Below are 22,144 nucleotides of genomic sequence, written 5' to 3' on the forward strand. Positions count from 1 at the left end.
TCATCATTACACACCAGAAACTAAGCAACAATCAAAACAATGGATTTCTCCCGGTGAATCTGCTCCAAAGAAGGCAAAGACTGTCCCATCGGCTGGAAAGATCATGGCGATGATTTTTTTTGGGATGCGAGCCGCGTCATCCTCATTAATTTTTTAGAAAAAAGAACGATCACTGGACAATACTATAGTTGAAAAATTGAAGGAGACACGGCTGCATTTGTCGAAAAAGAAGGTGCTGTTTCACCACGATAACGTACCAGCACTTTCATCCGGAGTTGTCGCCGCCAAACTGCAGGAGTTGCGTTATGAGTTATCATGAAAAATTAGAAATAGAAATCCTCCTTTTAATATTAAAGCACCCATACTGTACAAGCTTTGCTCATTTTTCCTCTTTGCTTCTGAAATGTGAGGTAGGGAAGAGAGAAGGAGGAGCCAAGTAACTGATGTTGTGTGAAAGCTGGTACATCAATAATGGTGTACAGGACATCGCACAGCTGTAACTAAGCACCAGGAGGTCTTGTCATGTGCCTTGCAGATGTGTGTCTGCTACGTACACATTAAAAGTCTCTTTTTGTATGCAGTTTGAATTCATTTTACATTTTTCACAGTTTTTTTATTTTATAGATCACTAAACTTCTGATCATACCAATAATGCTTATTCTACCTATAGTATTGATTTTCACTAGACTTAATCTGGTTGCGTTCTGTCTCCAACAGCAAAGGTTGTCATTTTCTACAGAAATGTAATTTTCTTGTAGTTTTCATGGGTACTGGGATAAAATGATGCTAGATATGATTTTTATTATTATGGGGTCATATTGTTTAATGTCCCCCCCCCCACTCCTAGTTTTGTCAGCCCTTACTGGGTGTAGTTTTATCACATCAGATGCATTTGCCACATTTTTTTTTCATTTTGTAGCGCTATGTCTGGTGGAAAAAAAGCCTGGATGTATGGACAAAAGACCACCCATTTCCCATAGACATTGACTATATGATAAGCGATACCCTGGAACTGCTGAGGCCCAAGATGAAACTGTGCAATTCTTTAAATGAAGCTGTCCGACAAGTTCAAGATCTGGAACGAGAGTTTCTGGTTAAACTAGGTGAGAGGTGTAGAAACAGTATTCTTGTACCTTCTTGATCCTTCTGTATTTTTTCTTAGCAGACAGTTACTCTTCCATTCTCTTGTCAATCGATAAGCAACCCAAGTTTAAAAAAAATAATTTCTTAGTACAATTCTCTGCTGTTGACCGATCTTGAAATCCTCTCGCTGTGTTCTTTGCTTTGTTCCTGGTAACATTTCTTACATGTCTTTGCCTATGTTTAAATCCATAATATTAAAAGCCCAAAAGTGTTTTCTATTAAAGTGAACCTGTCACCAGGAATGCTATTTATAGCTGGTGACAGGTTCCAATAGGCTATGTAATGCTGATTGTAAAAAGGTGTTTGTCAGCATTTTGAATCATTTGGGTAGTTTAGTTTTAATAGTTTGATTTACATTACCCGCCTCCCTGTGAGCAGCGTGTGGTCCCAAGTACCGTGAAGGGAGAGGGCAGCAGCCTGTGTGTGCCTGTATCTTCTCATGAATTCTTCCTCTTCTCCACACTCTCTTCCTCATACCTCTGCCTGCTCAATGCACATGACCGGAAGTGGGGAGAACTGCATGAGCTTGGAGGATAAAAGACTGATACAGGCACACACAGGCGGCAGCTGTCACCCCTCCCCAATGACTCACCACATGCTGCTAGCAGGGAGCCAAGAATTGTAAATTACCCTGTTCCCGACGCACGTATGTGGGTGCATGGAGAAGGCTCACGGTGCTAGCACCGATCGTGGGTGCTAGTTGCTTCAAAAAGATGGCGATGCATGGCTGCCACCATCGTGACATCATCGGGGAGCGTCGATCTGTTGCTATGACAGCCTCGGGTCTTCCGAAGACCCCAAGATGTCTCGTTTTGACCCATACCACAGTATAGCAGTATATGGTAGAATCGATCAGACAACTTAGGGTTAAAAGTACACTAGGGATTCTGAAAAATTGTAAAAATATGTTGAAAAAAAAAATTATAATAAAAATGCAAACCATCCCACCTTTCGCTAGCAGTCCTATATATAAACAGTAAAAATCATAAACACATTAGGTATCGCCGCGTCCGAGAATGCCTGTTCTATCAAAATATAACAACGGTTGTTTTACAACACTGAGTTTAACCCTGTAACGGAAAATAGCGCCCAAAGTCGAAAATGAAGCTTTTTTGCCATTTTGAAAAATGTTAAAAATTCAATAAAAAGTGATCAAAAGGTTGTACAGTCACAAAAAATAGCATTGAAAAAGTCTTCAAAAGTCGCAAAAAATGACTTCACCCACAGCTCCTACACCAAAGTAGAAAAAAGTTATTAGCGGCAGAAGATGGCAAAATGAAAGGAAAAAAAATGTACAGGAGGTTTTAATATTTGTAAATGTGAAAACGTCAAAAAAACGATACAATTTTTTTCCACCATTTACACTACATTTCGATTCCCTCCCCCCCCCCCCCCCCCCCCCCCCCGCTTCCCAGTACATGGCGTGGAATATTAAATGCCACAATTTTGAAGTGCAATTTGTTACGCCGGAAACAAGCCATTACATAGCTCTGTACATGGAAAAAAATAAAAAAAAGTAATGGATTTTTGAAGGTGGGGGAGTGAAAAAGTAAAACGCAAAAACGAAAAAAGGGCTGGGGTGGGATGGGGTTAAAGCACATATAAATATGACTACCTTTGTTTCTTTTATTATACCCCTAGATTAGTGTAAGATCAGTAGGCACACCTGTCAGTCTACTTTGCTACATTGTCAATGTTTAGTAGGCACTGAAAAACAATGGTCTATTCAAATGATGGGCCAGAATTTATTTTAGTTTGGAGAACCAATTTCGGTTTGAGCTTTAAAGGAGTTTCAGTTTTGAGCAACAGCAAAGCTGTACATGTGTGAGAAATGTGGACAAGATGACGCACCATAGCAAAATCTGAAAAATCCAGCTGTGTCTTTTGTTATAAGTGGAAGGCACAACACACATTTGAACAGAGCCTTGTTTTTCTATGTTACAAAAAAAAACGTCTTCACTTCAGGATTGTGTTACATAATAGAAGGTTACAATATGTTTGGATTTTCGGTTCTATACCCTATGTTTTGACAACTAGTTTCTGTTTTAAGGTTTGGTAAATGATAAAGATTCAAAACATTGTATTGCTGAAGGTGGAGCTCTAGAGTACGAGGATGATGAAGAAGAGGAGGAGACCGGGGCAGAAACAGAGGAACAATCTGGAAATGAGAGTGAAATGAATGAGCCTGAAGAAGATGTCAGTATATTTGTTTATTTCTGTTCTAACCTAAATACACTATAAAATCTCAATCTCTATCCAAAATCTGACACTTGTAACATTGCCCCCTTGACATCTACAACTAGGATGAAGGATTGTAAACCAAGCATACTGGTGTGTGCCCCCACTCTGGAGGGATCTGCTCTTCTTTAAGCTTCTCATGCTCTTGTTTTTACAAAAAAAAAATTACAATTTATGCAAATGAGCCTGCAGGGCTCCATGCTCACTTAACACCTATGAAACCTAGAGCCCCTCAGATTGCATAATCTTTAAAGCCTTTTTTCTAAATACAAGTGCATAAGAAGCTAAAATAAGAGCAGATCCTGCCAGAGGGGCTACATACCAGTATGTCAGTGTGCTTGGTTTACTATCCTTGATCCTAGTGGTAGATGCTCTTTAAACGTCAAGAGCAGAGCTATAAATACCATGTTCTCCTGACCAACCGCCCAGCCCCACACACAATACATACCAACTGCATTTTTGTTTCCCTTAAAGAGAAGAGATGACAATTTTGTGTTATCGTATATCAGATTTTTTAAAAATTATTTTCTTCTGTGCTTTATTATTGTTGCTGCCCCGCCAATTTCACTTATTCCTGCTAGTATAGTACGCAATTTGGCCAAAACTGGCTACTTGACTTCTGTGTTCTAAAGAAATGGATCACAGAACTATGGAAAGGGTAGCCAAATTTATCTCCTACCTGCTGCTAGTACAGTAGGAGATTCCAGACAACAGCGGCAGTGTCTTATATAAGGTGCCTGTCTATAAAACCGACATGCATAGTATAGTGTTTCATACAACCAATCGAATGATCGCAAGTTCCCCCCATGTGAGATGAATAAAAACTGTAAAATCAAAAAATCAAATTAGCTTTCAGTTATTCCTCTCTATAGTTTTGCTTAACCATTGTGCAAAACACACAAAAATAAAAAAAGGATGTGTACTGAGAGAATAAAGTGATCAAGTTTATTGTTCAACACAAAAAAATCTACACCCATATAGCTATGCTGACCCAACATGGCAGAAGCTTTGGCGAGGGTATAAAAAAACAACAAAAAATTCCTGAACATTTAAGCCTCAATACATTGGTCAATATATTTGTGTAAGCAAGCTTTTAACATTTTATAAATGAATAGTGCAGATGATATTGGTAAAGTTTGTGTAAATCTTTCTGTCCTGTATCCACTGACTGAGAGTTGAAGATATTTGAAAGTGTCTAATGATAGTCCCTGAATCAAGGGAAATATTCTCTAGGTATAAAAAGTGTTAATCATAACCTCCTATCCATATCTATTTTCTGTATTTGGGAGAATTTCTGATTCACTTAATAGTAACCTTTGAAATATCACCTAATCAATTAATTTCTCAAATACCATATATACCCAAGTATCAGCACAAAAGAATTTGCTGAAAAACTCAAACTCTGCTTAAACTTGAGTCAAGAAAAACAATAGTCAAAACTCACCTTTCCGATGCAACCCGCAGGTCTGTGAAAACTGGTGCTGGCTATTTACAGGGGTAGGGGCCTGGTTATATTGGGGGAATGCTGGCCATTTACAGGGGCAGGGGGATGGTCGGCTATTTACAGGGGCAGGGGGATGGTCGGCTATTTACAGGGGCAGGGGGATGGTCGGCTATTTACAGGGGCAGGGGGATGGTCGGCTATTTACAGGGGCAGGGAGATGGCTGGCTATATATACTAGGGGGGCAGGGAGATGGCTGGCTATATATACTAGGGGGGCAGGGGAATGGCTGGCTATATATACTAGGGGGGCAGGGGAATGGCTGGCTATATATACTAGGGGGGCAGGGGAATGGCTGGCTATATATACTAGGGGGGCAGGGGAATGGCTGGCTATATATACTAGGGGGGCAGGGGAATGGCTGGCTATATATACTAGGGGGGCAGGGGGATGGCTGGCTATATATACTAGGGGGGCAGGGGGATGGCTGGCTATATATACTAAAGGGGCAGGGGGATGGCTGGCTATATATACTAAAGGGGCAGGGGGATGGCTGGCTATATATACTAGGGGGGGCAGGGGGATGGCTGGCTATATATACTAGGGGGGCAGGGGGATGGCTGGCTATATACTAGGGGGGCAGGGCGATGGCTGGCTATATACTGGCTGTGATCAATTCATTTCCCACCACAGGATCACACTCAATAGGTTTTCCCAATTTTTTGTGGCAAAATTTGGAGCCTCTGCTTATATTTGTGTCAGCTTATACTCGTGTTTATACGGTAAATAAAATATGATATAAGTATAGAATAAGGACACCAATATAAACCAAACCTAGGCACTCCCATGTCACAATATATTTGCCTTCTTGTTCGGCAGAGTAAAATGTACTCTTCTATTTTAGGATGCTTCAGAAAATGAAGAAGAAGAAAGGGAGGAGGAGGAGGAGGAAAACACAGATTATATGACTGATTCTAACAAGGAAAATGAGACCGATGAAGAAAATGCTGTAAGCAGCCATTTTGTATATCCTATTGTAGAAGAACATGTATTATTAAAACCCTTACTAAAGCTTATACAGTATATAATATTTAGCTATCTGTATTATTTATATAACATTGGCACATCTCCCCTATGTATCCCATCTTGTGTGATGTCTTGTTAAGACAATTGTGATTGTGAATTTGAGTTTAGCTGAACATACACATTCCTGCTTTGTAAAATCACAACTCCCATATGGTGTCTAGGGTAGCTTTGATGATGGCCAAATAAGTATGCATGATAAGAATTGTAGTCTCAAAAACGTCTGGAATGCTAAAGGTTTTGTACCTCTGCACTATGGGTTAAATCCTGAGAAATTACTCCACACTATGAACAGATTTCACATGCATTCTTCAGAATGTCTTCATTCCCTAAAGTACTTTGATCAGTGTAGTGTAGTTTTGTTTTTTTTATCATTCCAACAAATGGCTGTTCTGTCACAAGTCTGGATGAGTGGAATGATTGTGCGTTCTTTTAGTCTTCAACTGAATTCCAATCTTTCAGAGACTGTTAAACGTTGCTTTTGATTTTTTACAGGAGGTGATGATTAAAGGAGGTGGGATCAAACATGTAGCTTGTGCAGAGGATGAAGACTTTATTCAGGCTCTTGATAAGATGATGCTGGAAAATCTTCAGGTATGTGGCTAAATGACAAATATTTCCACCAAGCATTATATTGTATCTGTGTTGGATGTGGTTTTTTCAAATGTTTCCTGGTATTCCTTTTGAGTGATATAACTTTCAAGAAATATTTCCTTTTGCCTTTTTAATGACATGCGTCATACAGATTATTTTTTTAATCTAATTCATTTTTATTAAACTCCAAATTTTCCATGTTAAAAAAACCTATACTATAACATTGAGAGCCATCTCCCCTCTCCCCCATACTGGTTTTAACAGCACAAAGGTTCCAAACTGCGCGTCTCATCCACCATACAGTTTATCAAACATTTTAGGATGAACCCCCTTTTTTTTTCATCCATTCCATATGCAGATGTCCGTATTGACTGAGATCTAAAGAGTCTAAGGCAGTGGTGGCAAACCTATGGCACTGGTGCCAGAGGCGGTACTCAGAGCCCTTTTTGTGGGCACTCGGGCCATCGCCCCAGCACACCAGACAGGACTCAAAGAATCTTGCTGCAGTTCCAAGCAACATAAAAGATGCTGTTTTCAGTCATATATGAAAGTGATACTTACTCCGCTACTTGGGGCTGTAGGAAGAGGGAGAATGAGTAGATAGGGGCAAATTATCTTTGGAGGACCTCCTGCTGGCCCTATGATTCTCTGTGTACAGAGGGACACTGAAAAGAAGCTAAAATGATGCATATTTTCCATCTTGTCCTCAGAAGGCCAATATGATCGAAGGTTGTTGAGGAGCAGGGAGCAATAAGTTACTGCATTAATTTTTGGTTGGCACCTCGCAATAAATAAGGGGGGGGGTTGGGTTGCAGTTTGGGCACTCGGCTGCTAAAAGGTTCGCCATCACTGGTCTAAGGGATGCAAACAGTGATGAAGGGATTGTCCCAAGTTTAGGTTCCACTGCTGAATGCATGCACAGAATGGGGGAAAGCAAGGTGATTGGGGAGGGTCTGACTGCTGAGACCTTTGTGATCCAGAGAGCGGAGATCCCATTCTCTTTAATGGGTGGTGTGGCAGACTGAGTTCTATTCTATAGGAGTGCCAGAGGTACGGTCTCGCTCTCATGATCAATGGGGGGTCACCGCAGTCCTTAGGACAAACTTCTTTAACGCTGAATGGCCATTGGAGTAGAGCAGGGCCCTCACTCCTATTGTTCCATATGACTAGGTTTTTACTCTGTAGTGTGTTATTTTGTTTGTATATGTCCCCTATGATTTGTAAAGCGCTGTAGAATATGATGGCGCTCTATACATTAAAGAATATTATTATAAGAACAGTCTCTCCTGGGCTCTTGCAGCTTTCATATAGCTTTTGTGTCTGTGCACTTAGATATACAAATTCCTGAGGACAGTTTGTACAAAGTACTGTACTGGTGCACAGCTCTAAAAGAAGACAGCTCAAGGTCTTGCATGCATATTATATCCTGTTAAATATGATCTTGTTTCCTCTACATAATTTTAGCAGCGTACTGGAGAGTCTGTGAAGGTGCATCAATTAGATGTTGCGATTCCCCTACATCTGAAGAGTCAACTAAAGAAAGGACAGACATTGGGAAGCGGCGAGGGAGAAACGGAGTGTGGAGATACAATGCCATTTGTTATGTTAACCAGAAGAGGCAACAAACAGCAGGTACGTTTTATGTCACATATCATCAGACTTTAAAAGGTTTCTCCAAACCTCAGGCAAGCTTCACAATGCAGTATTTTGGACAGAAGTATTAGTAGGCCAAATCAGAATCTAAACCTAAACCCAAAATATAAAAAAAAAAAAAAATACAGTATTTTTCGGACTATAAGGCGTACCATAGTATAAGGGGCACCATCAATTAATGCCTGCTAAAACGTTTAGGTTCATATATAAGGCGCACCTTATTATAAGGATGAATGACCAGCAGGTGGCAGACCTGTGCACTGTTCAAGGCAACTGTTGTCTGTAAGTACGGTTCATATATATGGCACACTGCACTATAAGGCGCACCTTTGATTTCTGAGAAAATCAAAGGATTTTTTGTGCGCCTTATAGTCCGAAAAATACGGTATATATTTTAAAACGATACAATTTTTTTTTTCTGCTTACAAAGTTTTCTGATGCTAAATACTACCACGAACACAGCATCCTCCATTGAGTCTCAGACCACAACTGATGCCAATCTCCATCCAGAAATCCCTTTAATGTTTAGAATGGAATTTTAATAACTTGAATTTTTATATGTTATACAATAAGGAAGTATTTCAGTATCCATATTAAAACATGAAAAAGTTCCTATAGCACTGTGCAGTATAAAAGCCTCATCCATAGCTAAATAAATCCACTTGTAAAAATTCCCATACTGCAGAATTCGAGGTGGATAAAGTAAGCCATAACGTAGTCCATTGCAATAAGATTTCTGTTTAGAAAATATGTGGATGTTACTGAACATTTTCTTAACTTCTTTGTACAGCTTGAGAACATGGCTCCTTTATCTATGTTCTCCCCTTTTGCTGGGGTGCTTTAAGATACTTGCCGAACTTCTTTATTTATTTATTTTTTTAATCTTCCAGTCTAATTTCTTCAAACTTCTAAACTGAAGAAAAATTGCAACTAAAATACTGTAATAATAATGTTGGGTCCATTGGAATGAAGCTTAGAGAGCGTTTCATTTCCTGACTCCTAAATCAGTGGTGGATAAGATGTTCAGAGTATTGTATTACAGAAAAAGAAACGGCAATCTGGTATCTGCAGTCACGGCAAATAAAGACTCTTTACATGAAGGATTATCTTTTCCACCAAGTATTTACTAAAACGGAAACTCCTTCATGTAACAGAACTTGAATAGTTTAGGATATGGAAGGGATTACAGCAGGAAAAACGCCATGCTTCAGTGTTCTCTGGTCCAAAACTTAAGGCGATTGTCTGCTCACTTCTGTGTTGGTTTTTCCTTGGCAGGAACAGTGATTTTGGGAGAAAATAAATCCCTTGTCACATTAATCCCAACCTTCAGACAAGAGCACATGGCCCTCTGAGGCAAAATTTGTATTTGCTGTATAATGTGCATTTTAACACGGCAACATTTGTCATTCTGCAGGAATGCAGGGTGGTTAGAGAATTTAATTTTGTAATTTTTTTTTTCCCCCCACAGTTTAAGATTCTCAATGTGCCCATGTCGTCTCAACTAGCTGCAAATCACTGGAATCAGCAGCAGGCAGAGCAGGAAGAACGAATGAGGATGAAGAAGCTTACCCTAGACATCAATGAACGTCAGGAGCAGGAGGATTATCAAGGTACGGACTATTGGTCATGCTAGGCGCAGATTCACATTGGTGTGTGTGAAAACTCCCATTCAAAACAATGGCTCAGTAAGGCATCCGTGTAATCCGCTGAACCACAGATGTCAAAACAATGCCAGTGTGAAAGAGCCCTAATATAGGAGAATTTGTCATCGGGACAACCTTTTTTTTTTTTTTTTTTTTTTTTTTTACATTGGTTTAAAGCAGACTTTCAGCTAAGCATGTTGATGGGCTTTTCCTCTGGCTCCTGGATTTTTAGTACTTCATGTTGGAATGGATTATATCCCTGATTTAAGTTACCTAATGGGCCTAATACCAGCGCTGTCTATTCTCTTTGAAGAGGACCTGTCACCCATAAATTGTGCTCGGTGCTTAAACAAGTTTAGTAAGCAGCTCCTAGTGCCCAATTTATAGGTGACAGGACCTCTTTAAGCTTCAATTGGCATTGAAGCATTAACATCTTCACTTTACTTAGGGGCTTCGCTCATGCAAGCCCTCTAATCTCCTCCCATACCCCAGTGGGTCATGAAAAATGTGTTTTAAACCCCATGTAGACCTCCTCTTATTCCTCTCCGAGTGGAATGGTTGCATTGTTAGTGGCACGCAGTCTATCAGACAGTTGTTTGAGTTGGCATCACTTTCCTATTGTTTATCTTCTAGTGGTCTCCACACTTTTACTGAGAGAACACTCGGTATACATGGAAAAAAAACACTTAAGGGTTAATAAAAGTTCCCCAATAAATTCTGTGTACCACAAAGGGGTGTGAATAGTATACTGCAAAGCTATTGGACATCAGCACATTCTGGGAAAAAAGTGAATTAATTGTGCTCAGTTCTCAGAGACCTTGTACACAGATATTGTTTATACTAATGCTGAGAAGGAGATGATAAGTGGCTCCAGAATCATATTATTATGCAGCATCGAGGACAGACTGGCTTCTCATTAAATGTCAAAGGGTATTAGCTGACAGGCGAGCAAACATGTTGCATAAAATGAAGTTTGAATCATGACATTAAAGAGAACCCGTCATGCAAAATAACCCCCCTAAACTAAATATATTTTCATAAACTTCCATTAGAGAGCATTGCCCCTATCCCTTCATTGTCCCTCTACATGCCTGTAAACCCAAGCAATGAGGTCCTAAAGCTGTATGCAAATGACCTGTGAAATGTCCAATGAAGCATTAGCATATTCAAGCTGTCCACTCTATTCATGAGTGGGAGGCACAGCCACACCCCCAGTGCTTGACTGGCAGCCTGTATAATGGTGTGAGGCTGTATAATGATGTGCTTCCTGGTGCTGGTGGCCACACCCCCTGCAGCCTGTGTGTGCATGTGTGTGTGTTTAGGAGAGATACAACAGCTCCAGGATGCAGCCATGTTACAGCAGAACATGTCAGATTCATGTGTAGCTGATGTCTTTGTCTCTCACCTGTATATTAGGAGGATGCAGCATGTCAGCAGATGCAGCACACACACACTAGCCATGCTTTACTATACATTACATACAGACATGAGCAGGGGGAGGGAGGGGAGGGGTAACAGTGGTGACATCACTGCCTCTGACCATGTGACCAGCCTCATTTACATGATAAAAAATAGATGATTTTACAATGAATAATGTATGAAATAACTAGATAAAGCCTGGGATGGGATCCTTGTGAGCTGCTTCAACAGGTAGAGGTGACAGGACTAGTGACACAGACCAGATGACAGGTGTCCTTTAACTTGACAATGGTCAGGGAACATGGCCGCTGTATCTAAGATGGCGGACAGTAGTCAAGATGGCGACCGAAACCAGCGCGACCTCCTTAACACTTTTAAAGATGAGGGAGAAACAATAGTGTTTAGAAATCGCGGTCCAAAATATACTGGTCACCTAAGGGGTTAATTGACTAAATGGACTAACTGGATTTGTTCTATATTCAAAGCTGTTTTGTTTTAATGATTTAATTAACCCTTTCAAGATGTAGCCAGTATGCTTGTTAGGGCTCAGCCTCTTTTTCTTGGTAGATATGTTTTTTTTAATTTCTTTTTATTACATTTTTTGTGGGATGAAATGGGTAAAATCATAATTTTGGTGGGTTTTTAACAGATTTTTTTTTTTTCCCCTGCGTTCAACACGTGTGTTCAATAGTGATTTATTTTTTTTCTTCAGGTTGTTACTGACATGTTAATACTATACGTGCTGGGATTGTGTTATGATTTTGACCTTTTTCACATTTATGTCATTTTGTGTGTTAATGGGGATTTGAGGCTAATTTATATTTTTCCTTTTTTTTTTTTTCCTTTTTTATTTCTTCCACCATGCGACATGAACAAGCAATCATCTGATTGCTTGTTCACGATAATACCCTGCAATACGGATGTATTGCAGGGTATTAGCTCAGTCACAGTCAGACTGGATCTTACAGGCACTACCTGCAGACAGCCCTGACCGGACCTCAGGGCTAAAAGAGAAACTATCTGTGTCCCTTAAAGACAGCGCGAGGGGCTTTTAGTTTCAGCTGACATCCCGTGTTTTATGATGCTGGCCCAGCTCCCATTGCAAGCTGAATCAGCATCAGCTCAGCGTCCAATATATATCGCTTAGGTATTGCAATGTTTCTTTTTGTTTATAAATAAAAACTTATAAAACTTAACTTTTATCTCCTGTTTCATCTGCAGAAATGCTTCAGTCTCTGGCGCAACGTCCGGCTCCAGCAAATACAAACCGGGACCGTCGACCACGTTACCAGCATCCTAAAGGGGCACCAAATGCAGATCTCATCTTCAAGACAGGTGGCAGGTGAGATTGTTATCAACTTCTGGAAGCTGCTTTATTTTAGCCAGAAACTGTTATTCATTTACTGTAAATGAAGAAAATACAGGCCCTTGTTCTCCTTTTCTCTTTACATGGAAAATCCAGGTAAAAATTTCCGGAGACCTTGTTTGTATAGATTGTACTGTTGAATATTATTGCTGTTTTCTAGGGAAATGTAGAGATTTTCATCCACCACTAGTTAACATCAATGCACTTATCCTGAGATTTGCACTATTTCCCTGGTCAGAAATCTCTCAATGTTGCTAAAAGATTTTGAACAGCTGTGATCTCTGTGGGTAATAAGCAGGGGTCCAAGCTTAAAGGGGTATTCTGGTCTGGGAATTCACATTCAGTTTTCTTAATCTGCCATATATAAACATTTCTTCAATTAGATGTTACTAAGAAAAGGTTCCTTTGTGAAGATAATTTCCCATAAATGTACTAATATGGTCCCTTAGAAACAAGACTGTGTCCTTGGATACGACCACCTCTGCTGGAGTGATTGCACAAGGAAACAAAATTTTGTAATATTTGTAATGTGCAGAAGTTTTTGTATGTCCCACAGCTGTCCTGTGGTAATGATTGCTGAAGCCTGGTAGTCAGGCAGGGGTCAATACAGCATGTCTGGCCACTGCTGCCTAAATGCGAGGTGGTCGTTCCGAGGAAGCTATCTCGTTTCTTTTTTTTTAAAAGTATTTATTTTTGCAGTTTTTTTAATTTTTATACAAACATAATAAACAAAACCGAAGAACAAGATTGTCTGTTACATATTTCCTTCCCCCCAATACAGGATTATTATACAACAGCCATGGTAACAGTCAGGTTCTTACTGCGTTTCAAAACTAACTGAGGGATATTACACAGTAGATAACAGCAGGATACTGTAGCCAGACATCTTGATACAACACAAATAACTATTGACACATAGACAATCAGTCACACACACACACACACATACCATCACGCTCAGTCTCCTTCATCATGGAGAGGAGTATATATCACATGTGATTATAAGGCTGTATGGGGAGTCGCGCACCATCTGGACCAGATGCGATCAAACTTCTGGGGACACTTCCGGTTGGTATACAGAGACCGGTAGTGGGGAATGACACTATTAATGAGTAGTATCCATCTTTTTAATGGAGGGGGCTCCTGGTCCTTCCAGGTCATCACCACCACTTTTCGGGCGTAGTATAGGACAAACCTAAAGAAAATTTTGTCATAGTGGCCATTGACAACTTCGTTTATGATGCCGAGGAGACACACAGAGGGAGACAGTAATCGTGGGAAATCAAAGTGTAAGTTTAGGAACTCCAGCACTTCGGACCAGAAGACATGGACCCTAGGGCAGGACCAGACACAATGCAGGAAGGATCCGACTTCAGCCTGACAGCGAAAGCAAAGGTCATTGGGCATTGCTCCCATGCGGAATAGTCTAGCAGGGGTGAAATATACTCGATGGAGGAATTTAGATTGGATCAGGAAGTCCCTCGCACTCACTACAGATGTGAAGTAGGACAGTTCGACCTCCCTCCAGTCATCATCTGACAGGTCAGGGATATCCTGTCTCCAGCGTTCACAGGCTCTATCAAACGGTCTGGACTTTTGCTCTTGTAGAAGAGCATAGCACTGAGTGAGTGGCTTAGGGAGGTCCGGGGTACTCATCAGAGTCTCTAGTTTGGAGAATTTCACTGTCAGGCTGAAGGAGCCGAATTGGGCTTTGAATGCGTGTCGCAGTTGCGTGTAATGGAAGCTAGCCGTATTGGGTACCGTATGTCTCTCCCTTATCTCGTTGAAGCTGAGTAATTCTGCTTCCGGGGATAAGAGCTGACCTACAAATTTCACCCCCGCCGCCCCCCACATTGTCCAGCCCGGGAGGGAGAGGAAGTGAGAGAGCCACGGATTGAGCCACAATGGAGTCCTAGGCGAGAGAGGGGGAGGGCTGCCTATTTCTACCAGGGATTGCGCCCTACGCCAGCACACCGCTACCGTACGTAGGGGAAGTGGGGTATCAGATGGGGACTTGTATCTGTACAGCAGGTTTGTAAGGGCCTCGTAGGAACCCACCAGGGCACCAGCCAGTGCAGTAGCTGCATTACCCATGTCTATATCTATCCACCACTGGGCATATACTAGCTGGGAAGCCAGGTAATAAAGATACAGATCCGGGGCAGCCAGTCCACCCCTAGACTTGGGAGCCTGAAGCAGCGCTAGACTGAATCGTGGGGCACTACTCTGCCAGTAGAAGGACCTGAGAATGCCGTCTATGCGTTTAAACAGGCTCTTTGGAAGCAGTATAGGACAAGCGTGAAAAAGGTATAGAAATTTTGGGAGAAAAATCATTTTAAATATATTAATACGCCCGTACAAAGACAAGGGGAGAGTGGACCAGGCTTTTAGGCGCGATTCCGTTGCAGCTATCAGGGGTGTAATGTTTAACTCCGTAAATGCCTGGACCTTGCGTGACACCTGGACTCCCAGATATTTAAAGGTGGACACCACCCGGACTGGGACGGGGAGGGAGTGTACCCCTACATCAGATAAGGGAAAGAGGGCCGATTTGTCCCAGTTAACCCGAAGGCCTGAGAACCCCCCATAACGTTCTATCAGGGACAGAAGGGATTCCAGAGAGGGGCCTACGTCTCCAAGGTATACAAGTGTATCATCAGCATAGAGAGATACCTTTTCAATAATAGTACCTCTAGTTATGCCCTTAATGCCCTCAGAGTGGCGGATCGCCACAGCAAGGGGTTCAATGGCGAGTGCAAAGAGAAGGGGAGATAGTGGGCAACCCTGCCTAGTGCCCCTGGCCATAGGGAGAGTAGGTGAGATGTTAAGATTAGTCCGTACCCTAGCCTTGGGATCGTTATACAGTAGCTTAACCAATGCTGTAAATCGAGGGCTAAAACCCATTCTAGGCAAAAGGGTCCACAAATAGGGCCACTCCACAGAATCAAATGCCTTACAATTGTCTAAGGATAATATAAACCCAGGGTCTGGAGACCGCTCTGCCTCTGCAATGTTCAGGTGTAGTCTTTGTATATTTATGTCAGTTCCCCTCCCAGGCATAAAGCCTGTCTGGTCCGGGTGAACCAATGATAGTATTACTTTGTTAAGCCTTGTTGCCAGAATTTTTGCTAGTATTTTAACATCTGAGTTTAGGAGGGAAATTGGGCGGTACGAGTCGGGAAGCAGGGGATCCTTGCCAGGCTTAGGAAGAACTACAATAAGGGCCTCTCGCATGGAGTCGGGGAGGGAACCGCTATCAAGCGCATCGGAGTACAGGCTGAGGAGAAGGGGGACCAGAGTCTCACAGTTATCCCTATACCACTCACCTCCCAGCCCATCAAGTCCAGGTGTCTTACCGGGGGGCAACGATTGGATGGCCAGTTCCACCTCCTCTGCCGAGAGCGGAGCATCAAGCTCCGATGACTGTGCCTGTGTGAGCCTCCAAAGTGGAAGACTGTCAAGGAATCCGGAGATCTCGACGGAAGAGGCGGACAATCTGGAGCTGTAAAGAGATGAATAGTATTCATGAAATACCATGTTAATGGCCCGGGGTTCTGTGATCAATGTTCCGTTACCATCAATAATAGAGGGAACGGAAGCACAGGGGCGTTCAGCCCGCGATAAATACGCTTCCCGTTTTTATCTCCAAATTCAAAGATGGACGCTTCCCTGGCTAGCAGGCGCTTACTGGAGCGCTCCTTCACCACAGCTAGATGGTTCCTCTGCGCCTGAGCCCAAGTCTTTTTATTCCCCTGAGTAGGTTTCTCCAGATAGTCCTTTTCTGCAGTCACCAGTACCGCCGTCAGCCTTTCCTCCTGGGCATTTAAGGACTTCCTATGGCCAGCTACCCCCGACATGAATGCCCCCCGCACAGAGGACTTGTACGAGTCCCAGACTAGAAGGGGATCAGGATGGGTTGAGTGTACATCCCAGAACTCGCCATGCGCTGCCCTAACAGTACTCTGGACCGCTGGGGATAGGAGCCAAGCCGGGTGCAGGCGCCATAAGCGGGAGTCGCTGGGGGGGCCTATAAGGAAACTGATGAGCAAGGCGGAGTGGTCTGACGCACTGCGCGGGCAATAGGATACCTGGTCAACGTGCTGCATCATATCAGGGGAGACAAAGGCCAGGTCAATCCGAGAGAAGCTCTTATGAACAGAGGAATAGAATGAATATTCTCTCTTGAGGGTGTTTACTACGCCAAACATCGGCGAGGTCTAGAGAGGTGAGCCACTCATTCAGACGGACCGAGCCTGTGTCAAGACCACTTGTACGATCCAAGGAGGGGTTAGGGACAGCATTGAAGTCACCAATGCAGAGTATCGGACTTGGAGGCATAGCAGCCAGCTTACTGGATATTAGGTGCAATACAGCTGGATCAAAGGGAGGGGGGACATAAATAGACGCAATAGTAAAGGTAAAGCCCCACAAGGCACAATGTATGACTACATAACGGCCAAAGTGATCCGGTGCTACCTGTATGACCTCTATGGGAAGCGCTTTGGATATGAGTATGGATACTCCCCTAGCGTAGACAGAGTAGGAGGAATGGTAACCTCTAGCCACCCAGGCCCGCTTCAGAGAGAGGACCTTCTGACCCGTAAGGTGTGTCTCTTGGATACATACAATATGGGGGGCCTGACGCTTAATGACATCTAACATCAGGGCCCTCTTGAATTTAGAATTAAGTCCCCTCACATTCCAACTCATTACCTTAAGTGAAGACATCTTAGCGGAAGGGAAAGGGGTGTGGGGAAGGAGACGTGAGCAACCAAGCATTCATCCTTTCATACCACAGAGACATAGACAGACAGACAACAGTGAGCATAACAAATATAACAGAACTGTACTAACAATCCCAAGAATACAAACCCCCTGTCTAACACCCTAACAGCAGTAGTGTAGACCTATACCCAATAACAGTCAAATAGTAGAACAGTGGTCCCTAACTCAAGACAAACCTACACCATTTGTCCCGGGACCTTCAACCCTTAATGTATATATGATCAGGAGGTTATTAGGCAGCCATATTTAGAGAGAACCAAAAGGGAATAGGGGAGGGGGGGGGGGGAGGAGGAAGACGCAGGGAGGTAATAGTAAGGGGGAGGGGGGGGAGGGAGGGGAAGGGGAGGAGGGAGAGAGTGGAGTGCCATAAATGGCGCACTGGTCAAGATGACCAAGAAGAAAGCGCAAATCAATCACAGGGTACATTTGTGAGGCACGTAAAGTGTAAACAAATATTAGAAAACTGTAACAGTGATTTGGGACCCCTGGATAACTATTCAGGACTAAGTCTAGCACTGTCATTGCATATCAGATAAAAGGATATATGAGTCCAGTCACTCAGGAGGTGCGGGCCTTCCAGCAGGAGCCCGAGGGGCTGCATCAGCCCAGTGAAGTGCTTCGGTTGGGCAGGTGAAGAACCGAGTCTTCTGGCCATCCACAATTCGGAGCTTGGAAGGGTACATCATGGAGTATTTATACCCCTTGTCACGGAGACGGGCACGGACCTCGGTGAATTGTGCTCGCTGTTTCCTGACGGATGCAGAGAAATCAGGGTAGAAGGACACTCTGCTGTTGGCATAGAGAATTTCTCCCTTGGTACGGACAGCCCTGAGGATAGAGTCCCTGTCCCTAAAGTGCAGCAGCCGGGCCAGGAAGGGTCTTGGATTGCCCCCTGGGGGGCCAGGGCGGGATGGCACACGATGGGCCCTTTCCACTGTGAAGAACGGGGAGAAGGTACCTGCAGGAAGCATATTTTTGAGCCAATTTTCAAAAAAGGATACCGGGTCAGACCCCTCCACTTTTTCGGGGAGGCCAATCACTCTGACGTTGTTCCGTCGCAGGCGGTTTTCGAGGTCATCAGCTCTGTCGATGGAAGCAGACATTTGGCGCTGAAGCTCTCTGATCTGTGTCGCATAGGCCTCTGGACATCCTCCACCTCAGATATTCTGCGTTCAGTTTCAGTAATTCGCTCTTTAGCTTTGTGGACATCATGTCGTAATAGAACAAAGTCCTGTCGCAGCTCATCCACCTTGGTGACCAGTTTGGATTGGCATCCGTTAATGGCCGCCAGCACCTCTGCAAATTTCCGATCCAACTCCGTGGCCGCGTCAGACGGATCAACACCCTCTTCATAGCTTACAAGCTGCGGCGGACTCTGGGAGCCTTCAAAGAGGGAGGGAGAGGAGTTTGGGGACCCCTGAGGAGAGCAAGGCTGTGTGCGGGAGAATCTCCCTAACTTTTTGGCAGCGTTCGTCTGTATCTGTGCAAGAACGGCTTGGGATGTGGAGCATTCCTGCGCATCCAGGGGTTCCAGGGACTGGAATGGAGGATCTTCATGGACGGATTCATCATCCGATGGAGGCGCAGACACCCCGGACGCTGTTTTGAGCATTTTAGCCGTCCTCCTCCGGTTACCCATGGCGTCTGGGCAGGGGGGGGCCAGTGATAAACAATCAAGGAGCCTAGCGTCCAGTAGTTAGCAGAGATACAGTCCAAACCCACGTGAAGTATTGCAGCGGCACTGCAAGGGTTAATATAAAACAGAACCCAGGAGCAGGGGATCACTGGGAGTATGGAGGACTCAGTGCTGGGCTGTATAGCTTAGGGTCCCCAGGGCAGAGGTGGGCAGCAGCAGGGGAATTTCTTCCCTACCTGGTCCTGGATCGGTCCAGCAGTGTCAGGGTTAACCCTGCGCGCCTAGGCCTCAGGCAGCGCAGGGGAGTCCACAGGATGGCGCCTCCAGCAGGATGCAGTGCTAGCTGGAGCGCTGTCACGGTGCCTCCGGTAGTGGGAACGGCGTCTCAGGCTGCCGGAGAGGAGGATGATTTCCCCGGCGATCGGTGTAGCAGCACCGGGCAGCCAGGAGCGGGCCGCCGCGCGGGTCACGTGGTCGGCCGCGGCGAAGTACGGAGGAGCGGCGCGGAGTCCGCAGCCGCCTCCAAATCGGGACCGGAGGACAGCGGCAAGCGTGTGGGGCACCCCGGAGCTGGAGGGAACAGGTACAGGTGGGGGATGGCTGCCTTAGAAGGGAGATGGGGTGTCGGGTCCCGGGAGCTCCGCGGCGCACGTCTCCTCAGTCCGGCATCAGGCCACGCCCCCTCAAGCTATCTCGTTTCTAAGGGACAACGTGACTACATTTATGAGAAATTATCTTCATACAGGAACTTTTTTTTTTATTGCATCCAATTGAAGAAATGTTTACATATTGTGCAAATGAATTAAATTACCGTAAATGTGAATGCCCAGATGGGAATACACCTTTAAGCTCTATAATTCCGCAGGCAACCTTATCTACAAAAAAAAAAAATATATTCTTGCAGAATTCTGAAACTTCTTGAGGAAGTTTTGGCACACGGTGGGAGGGGAAATTGCTCTTTGCACACTGTAACAGCCTGTGAATCTGCAACATTGAGGCGCTCTGTGAACCACCCCAGTAGCCTTGCAGGCTCATTGGCATATTTAAAAGTTGATTTTAGAGGGGAGCCATGGATAACAAATAGAAGATGATTATCATAGTCGCAGTGCCTGCATCTGATTAACTGGTTGACTTGCGACTCTTTGTTGCATTATGCGCCTTTTGTGAAAGAAAAATCCTGGACACACATAGATCATAAGGACATTTATTAAAGGACCAAAGCCACTTTAATGAATCTGACAAGCAGTTGAGCTCCAAAGACTGACATAGAACTGTTCCAAGGAGCCGCCTATTGATAACTCCTCCCCCATGGATTCTATTTCTGAGAGTTCGATGAGACGCATGTATACAGTACTGGCAGCCTGGTGGTTATTCTATAGCTCCTCCTTGCTAAGGTTCAGCTACGGATTATGCTTCTGGTTTGATGATCACCTACAGCCATGTCTGGGTTGCTTTATTTAACACTTCATGTCCTGGTATGTGCTTTTTGTTTTGGAGACTGGGCTGGGAGACCTATCAACCTTTCTTGTGACTACACAAATGAATGTGCGGTATACCTGGAGTAGCTGCACTGGTAACATAGAGAAATGGTATGAAGTGATTTCAGACACAAAACCACAGGTCTATAAGGACCTGTATGTGGTTTAGTGCTCAAATCGTCCTGACATGTTCACTTTAATTTATTTTGAGCAGCCTCTTAGGATTCTGTTGTATGAGTTTTATCTGCCACCACTTGCAATATTCCTGAATTGCCAGGGTACACCTGGACTTCCAACCTAAAATCGTGCCACCTCCATTTATTATCTCTAAGTAACATAGCACATTTTAAGTGTCTCTTCTCATAATTATTATTATACTACATGGCCTCTTACATAGGAGTGTGATGAAAATATACACAGTTGTATTATACAACAAATGCAATTTCTTTTGGTTTTATTTTATTTTTTCTGGTAATGTATTTCCCCTTGTTAGGGATCCATGCAGCAAGAAGCACTCAAAATGAGTTACGAGGGAATGCTGAATGTTATGTACTTTTTATTTATTTTTATTACAAATAACACTAAGGGCCATTTACTTGAGATTACTGTGTAATATAATAAAGTGGGTAGAAGAATTGTGGTGGTCTCTGGATTTCCTTCACATGTTTGGGATTGATTGATGGGATTGATGAGATCCTGACCTTGACCTGTTCTGAGAATTTTCGTTGTTAAGTTCTTGTGATTTCAGTAGAAAGCATACTTGTCATAAGAATATCCTTAGATAACATTATATGCAGTTTTTGCTGACCATAAACTCACTATGATATTTTCTTCTGTTAAACAGGAGACGTTGATCCAGCAAGTGCCTATTTGAACCTACATCTGACAACATGGTTAGTGGAGTCCTACGAATATTGCGTCAGATCAGCAGCACATGGCAGCATGTTCAGGAAAGAAACCTGGAACAGAGCTGGTTATAAGGAGAGGCAGGAATACCAACTTCTACTTCAACCTGATCAGAAGAAGCTTCCAGCCTAGACAAGCGATACACAAGCTGAGTGGCACTATTTGCTGATAAGACATCACAGTGGCCTTACACTGCAGGGAGAGCGTGAACCGGATTACCGTTATTGTAGAACGATTTGTTTTTAATGATTTGCAAATAGTGTGATATCAACAAGAAGTTGTCTCTGGAGCAGAACAGGCAAAGAACTTCAAATGGCAGCTGATAAACGCCAATGGAGAGAAAAGATGAGAACTTTGACGCACGCCATGTTGTGGTGAACGTTAGAAATGGAAAGAGCTGAACCTCTAAAAAAAAAAAAAATTAAAAACTATTATTTTGTTTACAATTTCCAGCTTTTTTGTGTTTAGGAATACATTGAATTATTTGTTAAAAGGCACTTGCTCGGTTGCATCCTTTATTTGGTCTGATTAATCTATGGGAAAGGCAGCATTACCCATTATATTTGAAAGTTAGAAATGTCTCCGCACATCACTTCTTTGAAATTCGTAGCAGGGTGCTGGCTTTCTGACGAAAAATGAAGATGTGGCGTATGCCATGGTACATAATTGTGTGTGTGTGTGGGGGGGGGGTAGGCGGATAAAACACGTTTTGGGATTTATTTATTTTTTTTCTAATTTCCTTTGGAGTTTGGTTTTTT

General features: G+C 43.3%; 1 protein-coding gene across 7 annotated transcripts in view; it reads left to right on the forward strand.

Moving 5' to 3' along the window:
- The window catches only part of UPF2 (UPF2 regulator of nonsense mediated mRNA decay), a 73,691-nt gene extending 51,808 nt beyond the window's left edge, over window positions 1–21,883 (forward strand). For 5 of the 7 annotated variants that reach the window (XM_072147354.1, XM_072147353.1, XM_072147352.1 and 2 more), the window contains exons 15-22: window positions 920–1,103; window positions 3,194–3,339; window positions 5,728–5,832; window positions 6,402–6,500; window positions 7,965–8,132; window positions 9,622–9,763; window positions 12,437–12,557; window positions 21,325–21,883. In XM_072147354.1, coding sequence (XP_072003455.1) covers window positions 920–1,103; window positions 3,194–3,339; window positions 5,728–5,832; window positions 6,402–6,500; window positions 7,965–8,132; window positions 9,622–9,763; window positions 12,437–12,557; window positions 21,325–21,334 — 975 coding nt within the window. In that variant the 3' untranslated portion in view covers window positions 21,335–21,883. Of the gene's footprint in view, window positions 1–919; window positions 1,104–3,193; window positions 3,340–5,727; window positions 5,833–6,401; window positions 6,501–7,964; window positions 8,133–9,621; window positions 9,764–12,436; window positions 12,562–21,324 lie in introns of those variants that run through there. The other 2 variants (XM_072147356.1, XM_072147355.1) reach the window with 2 other exon arrangements.
- Window positions 21,884–22,144: the final 261 nt, after the last annotated feature.

This window comes from Engystomops pustulosus, chromosome 4 (assembly GCF_040894005.1).
Source record: "Engystomops pustulosus chromosome 4, aEngPut4.maternal, whole genome shotgun sequence".
Taxonomy (NCBI): domain Eukaryota; kingdom Metazoa; phylum Chordata; class Amphibia; order Anura; family Leptodactylidae; genus Engystomops; species Engystomops pustulosus.